The sequence below is a fragment of the Zootoca vivipara genome, chromosome 6 (genome assembly GCF_965207765.1).
Source record: "Zootoca vivipara chromosome 6, rZooViv2.hap1.1, whole genome shotgun sequence".
Lineage (NCBI taxonomy): Eukaryota > Metazoa > Chordata > Lepidosauria > Squamata > Lacertidae > Zootoca > Zootoca vivipara.
In genome coordinates this window covers 84,022,046-84,028,377 of record NC_142589.1, presented here as the reverse complement: position 1 = coordinate 84,028,377, position 6,332 = coordinate 84,022,046, and the positions used below count along the sequence as shown (strand labels likewise).

Genomic DNA, 6,332 nt, shown 5'->3' with positions numbered 1-6,332 from the left:
CAGGGACGCGCACCCAGAAAGCTCGCCATTGCGCCCTGCCCTATTTTCTGTGGAAATCTTTTCCTAAGCAGGAACTGCTGCTGCTGCTGCTGCTGCTGCTGGGGAAAATAAACCGAAACTCGCTTCTTCTTTTTTTTAAGGGGGTGGAAAAAACACACACACACACACAATTCTTTGAAGCAGCAGAAAAACAGACGCCAAGAGAGAAAAGCCCCTCCTTTTTTTCCCGAAGTTGCAACATCTCCTTCCCCACGTGGTGACTCCTGCGCACCTCCGCCAATCCGGGGGCTTCCCGAGTCGACCTTTGTGGCCCGAGAGCCAATCAGAAGGAGGAAAAGACCAGTTGGAGCCCCGCCCCTCCTGGGGAGGTTATAAAAGCGCCGTCAGCTGCTCTGGCCGAGTCAGAAACGGATCAGCTTCTTCTCGGAAACGGATCAGCTGCAGAAGAAGCGTTAGCGCCGGACTGGATCTTAATTTCTCTTTTTGTGCATTGTTATTTCTCATCCCCTCCACTTTGGGAATCGCCTTGTCCTTCCGCTGGGATTTATTCGCAGGGACCTTCTGGATTTGTGGGGAAACGTTGCTTTGCTGGAAGAAAAGAAGGAAAAACCCAATTTTTCTGGCATCACCTGGGCTGGTTTTTTCCCCTTTTGTGCCACTGTGGATTATAATTGCAACATGACTCTGGAAGAGCTAGTGTCTTGCGATAACACAGAAAACAAGTAAGTGTGTGTCTGCAAAAAAACAACAACCGGGATCCTTCTTTATAGGGAGGAGGGAAGTTTCTGATCTGGATGGTTGTTGTTTTTGCTCCTGGTGCCAAAATCTCATTTTCTCTCCCTTCTTCTCCCCCAAAAGGATGAAGTCAGTAAGTGAAGCTGTGGAACAGCTCCTGGTGGCCGCCCAGAGGCAGGGGGCCTTGACAGTTGGAGTCTACGAGTCTGCCAAACTCATGAATGTGTAAGTCTTTTTTTTATTGCATTTTTTCTGGCTCCAGTAAGTGACTCTTGTGGTTTGTGCGTGTGTGTTTTTCAAAAGCAAGGCTTTGTCTGTGCCGCCAGTTTAGTTTGAATTCACAGGGCACGTGAATCATGGCTTTTTTGAAACATACAAGCAACTATATTCATTTATTTTCAGAAACGAATAAATGACGTTGCAAAAGAGGGGGGAGGGGAGGCAACTTTGATTTGCAACTAGGAAAACCAAACCTTGCAACAATAAAAAATAACTTTAAAAAACAGAAAACATAAAGTAACTTATAAAAATAGATGGAAACAGGTAACTTATACACTTTTGTAACTAAAAGATAAAGCATGTAGCTTTTTAATGGACAACTAAAATGCACATCTTCTTAATAGGTAGCTAAGATTGTGTAACTTTTTTTAAATAAGTAGCTAAAATAAAATAAAGTATATAACATTTTAGTAGGTAGATAAAATTAAAAGTGTGTAACTTTTTAATAGGTGGCTAAAATGAAGCCCAATTTACAAATTGGCTAAAAGGAGCGATAGAGGCAGGGAATGACCCTGATATGGACCCTGATATTAACTCTCCTGCCCCTTCCTCTCCCCAGGGACCCAGACAGCGTGGTCCTCTGCTTGCTCGCCATTGATGAAGAAGACGAGGATGACATTGCCTTGCAGATCCACTTCACGCTCATCCAGGCCTTTTGCTGCGACAACGACATCAACATCCTGCGCGTGTCCGGCATGGAGCGGCTGGCAGCCGTGCTGGGAGACGGTTCCCAGGACACCGGGGAGCCACAGGACCTGCATTGCATCCTGGTGACGGTGAGTTGAGCTGGCAACAACACCCACGTGGCCCTGGCATGCCCGGCTTTCCCCGAGACTGTGTGCCAGGAGAGGAGCCTCGCCAAGTGCAGGCCGGCCGGGCGCAAGGAGCCTTTTGTTTTTGTTTGAGGAACATCGGGATCAATGGAGTGCACCTCGGGGGGGGGGGTGTGAAGCCAAACGGCTGCATTAGCACCACCAAAGTGACCCCTCTGGGACACAAGCCTGGGCAGTGTTTCTGGTGGTCCACAAGCAGGGGGGAAATGCCCAGCATGCAAGCTTTAGGCTTGCTACAGAGCTCTTCGGCAGGAGAGAGATGGGTGCTTTCACTCTGCATCCTGCTCTGAGCACTTTAATACAGTAGTGTTGTTGTTTTTTTATAAGAGAGAGAGAGAGAGAGAGAGAGAGAGAGAGAGAGAGAGAGAGAGAGAGAAGATTTGGAGGTAGACAAGTGGCGAACAGCTTTTGGGGAGGTTGAACATCATGTCCTGGCCAGCCGTCATGTATGGCCCTTGGGAGGCCCTCCCTGCTATGGGAAGGGGCCATATCACCCCAACATGTCTGGGGGGAGGGGAGGGAATAGTCTGTTGTCTCAGCGACATTTGGGAAACTGACAAGCTAACCTGACTGGCCCAGATCGGAATGTCCTTCCTCCTCCAGGGAGAGGAGGAATTCCTGACATGTTATTTTTGCTCCTGTGTGTGTGTGTGAGAGAGAGAGAGAGAGAGAGAGGGAGCGCACATGCGCAATTTAGCCCAGCCAGATGTGAGCTGTGTAAACAGAGCACCTCCGGAGCTGACTTCTGGGTTGCAAGTCGGGGGCAGGATACCTTTCTTATAATCTATTTGCCACATTTATATCCCCTCCAAGAAGATACAGGCCCCTCAAGGGGTCATATGCAGTTTTCCTCCGCTCCCTTGCTCAGTCCCCACAACACCCCTGCGAGGTAGGCTAGGCAGAGAGGTATAGTAACTGCCCCCCCCCCTCGATCTCACCCACTGAGCTCAAATGCAGGGATTTGAACCCTGGGCTCTCCTGGATTCCTTGTATTCTGACATTCTGACACATTCTTGTTTTTTTGCAACTGGAGGTTTCATGTCTCTTCCCTCCCCCCCTCTCTCCCGCAGAATCCGCACACAGATTCCTGCAAGACCCAGGGCCTGGCAGAGGTTGCCAGCTACTGCGAAGAGAGCCGCTGCAACAATGAGTGGGTGCCTTATGTCACCCTCCAGGCTCGCTGAGCCGCCCCACGATGCCACCTTGCGTGTCGACCCGGGAAAAATAAACCGAGAAGGGAAGAGAAAAGCGTTCTCTTTTGTTGTTGTTGTTAAGAAAAAAAAACTAACCGAAACCACGACTGGGCCGCCCCAGCAGAAGCAGAGCGGTGGGTGGTGAGTCAGAGAGGCGAGGAGATGGTGACGGAGATGATCTCTGAGGAGGCGGAGGAGGAGGCTGCCTGGTGACCTGCTGACTTGCAAGCTCCTGCATCAGCTGACTGCTCAGCAAGAGGAGGAAGAGGAAGAGGAGGGCCACGCCTTCCTTTGTGCTGCTAGGAAAGGGATCTGCTGCCTTTGGGAGGATTGATTTTTTGCAAAGTGCACAGATGCCCTCTTGCCGAGAGAAAAGCACAGTGGAGGTCAGCTTCGCAGCCGCCTCTCCAAGCTCAGGAACGGGAGGAGAGGGCGGGACTCTTGGAACCGAGAAGCAGGATCCTTAGCGTCTGCTGGACAGCTTTACAAAAAAAGACAGTTTGCAAATGAACTCCTTTTAAAAAAAATGAACTGGATGCAGAGAAGTTCTTATTTATCTATTTAAGAGAAAAAAACACACAAAAGGACTCTTTTTTTTGCACTGACAGAGAATCAAATACTTCTATATATATTCTTATATCTGATTTTAAAAGCTGCAATAAAAAATTTGTTACCTTCTGAAAGCAAAGTGTGACCTGTTTCTTGAATGTGCTGTGCCCGGAGGCTTTTTTTTGAGTTGCAGGGGTTGGTGGGTGTTTGCAGCCTTGGAGCGCGCAAGCTTTGCAAAGGCAGACTGTTTTTTTCCCATAGAGTTGGGAGGGACCCCTGAGGGTCATCTCGCCCAACCCAGCAATGCAGTCCTCAACAGGGATGTGAGGTCATTGCCCTGCAAACAGCTGGTCACCTGAATTCTTTGTGGTTGAACAAAGGACTTCAAAGTAATGCATTGATTGATTGATTGATATTTGACTTATATTTTTTTAATGCCGCTTTTCATTCAAATGAGTTGCAGAGTGGCTTACGGATAATGAATAACAAAGATAGATCATGATAGAAATATAGCATAAATCAAATGGAATCATATAGGATAATTAACAAATCATCACTGAAACAATCGCAATCTATAAAACACAGTTAGCAAAGGAACAGTGGAAAAAATCAGCTAAGCATCACAATTACTCATTTAGCATTGAGGAATACACTATGTAGGAACTGTCCAATTACTCCAGCAAGGCCTGCATGTCCCTCCTGTTTATAGAAAGCCCTTTCTGGTGGGTTAAAACCTTTGCAGCTTTAAAATGGTTTTGCCTGAGCTCAAAACTTTCGGCTATTGGATCATTCTTGATCTCACACCATTTGGTGCTCATGAAACAAAGACTCCTTATACCTAGCAGTTCCAAAGGGGGGGGGGTCAAATGGTGAATGAAAATCAATTGGAAAGTATTGTTTTGTTTTGAATTTGTAAACCATTGAAAATTTTTAATATATATCTTTAAAGGAACTTTAAGGCAAGGGAGATGGGGGCTGGAGAAGAACTCTCCATTGGCCTTGACCACTAGCCATGCTGGCTGCTGGGAGATTTGAGTTCAGGAACCTCTGGAAGTCCCTGGATATTCCCAGCCCCCTGAGTTATAAAAAGGCAAGCAAGTGAGCAAGCCAGGATGACAAGAACTGCAAGCTCAGAACCTTAGAATTGTATTTTATATTCTTTATTGAAAAATAAAAAGTACAAAATTACAAGTGCACAGAGCAAGATAAGACACAAAACCAAAGAAACTATAGTACCCATGTAGAAAACTAAACAGAACAGAACAACGACAATATTGTGTACATTGCAAAAATAAAAAGTATTTTTATTGTAATTAACCAGACCGTAACCTATTATGGTATTTATAAAAATGAATTCCAAATATTGACAAATTTGTCCATGACAGGTCTATGTTTGTGTATGCAACTTGTTCATGTGTAGCAGGTTTGTGCTGCTACTACTACTACTAATTTTATTATTTGTATGCTGCCCATCTGACTGGGTTGCCCCAGCAACTCTGGGAGGCTCCCAACAAAAATTTAAACCCACAATAAAACATCAACCATGGAAAAACTTCCCTGAATTTATCCAATCCAATTGTTAAAGGGAGTCGTGTTTGCCCTTACTACAGCAAAAAGACAGATACTGATGACCTGGAAAAATAGAATCATACGGTAGAATTGTAGAGCTGCAAGGGACCCCCAAAGGTCATCTAGTCCAACTGCCACAACACAGGGGTGGCAGACATAGAATCCCTGCCGGATTCTTTAAAAACCTCTTTAAAAACTTCCAGCGAAAGAGAGTCCACCCCCACCAGAATGCTGTGTTTGCAACAAGATGCAGATTTCCTGCATTGCAGGGGCTTTGGTGAGATGACCCTCAGTCTCCCTTCCAACACTACAATTCTGTGATTTTGTAATCCGTGAAATCTATGCTGGCCAGAGAATAGTCCTTATTGCTTTATGATGGTGCAAAGACTCTCTTGCTGCCGTTGCAGCAAAACACTTAACAAAGTGGTGGTGTTTTCGTTGTGAACTCTCTTGCACAAGCCGTTAGTCCTCAAGATGGCTTAGATTTAGAACTAAAGGCCTGGCCTGGCAGCATCTCAAGAGGCAGGTGTTCCCTCAAACCAGAGAGAAGTCTTAGCAACCAGCAAAGGCTTTTGCCCCTCCTTAAGAAACCACAGGAGAGAGGATTATGTAAAGAAGATGCACCCCAATATACAAAAGAATGAAACATTTGCATGCTTATTCTCTCTCCATCCACTTCTCATGCTCTCCTCTTTTAAGCTTGTCTCTGCAGACGCCAACACAGCGGGAAGTTTTTTGCTGCAAGGTGGGTTCCCCCCCCCTTTTTCTGTCTTTCTCTCTTTCAAAAACCCATTTTCCTTAATATTTTCTATTAGATTATTTCAAATGCAAAGCAGCAAGGTAAAATAGCCCAGAAGCAAGGAACAAATTTCCGAACCTTTCCTCGAGCCGTGAATTCTGGGGTGGGCTTGCTCAGTGTGCGCCCAAAAAAGGAGTCACCGAAACATGGGTCTTTCCAGATGCAGCAGCACCCTTGGGTGCTCACCCAGGCTGGGGGGGGGCGTTCTGTTCCCACTGATCACGCAGTTTCTGGCTTTTCAGCGTCACTTGGGGGGATTTCCTTTCCCCTTTGCAATGCTGTTGTAGGTGAAAAGGCCATTTTTCCTTTCCCTTGAGGTGTGACACACTCACAAACACACACAGCCTTCTCAACCGCAGGCCAGCTCTCTCTAGG

The 6,332-nt window shown here is 46.3% G+C and overlaps 1 protein-coding gene across 1 annotated transcript; it reads left to right on the top strand.

Moving 5' to 3' along the window:
* The first annotated feature begins 403 nt into the window (after positions 1 to 403).
* On the top strand, positions 404 to 3,723 carry GADD45B (growth arrest and DNA damage inducible beta). The gene is made up of 4 exons (XM_035120841.3): positions 404 to 722; positions 859 to 960; positions 1,574 to 1,790; positions 2,918 to 3,723. Exons 1-4 carry the CDS (start codon positions 679 to 681, stop codon positions 3,029 to 3,031), a joined length of 477 nt encoding a protein of 158 aa, XP_034976732.1. The 5' UTR covers positions 404 to 678; the 3' UTR covers positions 3,032 to 3,723.
* Positions 3,724 to 6,332: the final 2,609 nt, after the last annotated feature.

What these genes read in the sequence shown, in the direction of transcription:
- GADD45B (XM_035120841.3), top strand. Translation starts at nt 679, where the DNA reads ATGACTCTGGAAGAGCTAGTGTCTTGCGATAACACAGAAAACAA. An exon ending in TGCGATAACACAGAAAACAA is followed by an intron (nt 723 to 858) that starts GTAAGTGTGTGT and finishes CTCCCCCAAAAG; the next exon opens with GATGAAGTCAGTAAGTGAAG. An exon ending in TGCATTGCATCCTGGTGACG is followed by an intron (nt 1,791 to 2,917) that starts GTGAGTTGAGCT and finishes TCTCTCCCGCAG; the next exon opens with AATCCGCACACAGATTCCTG.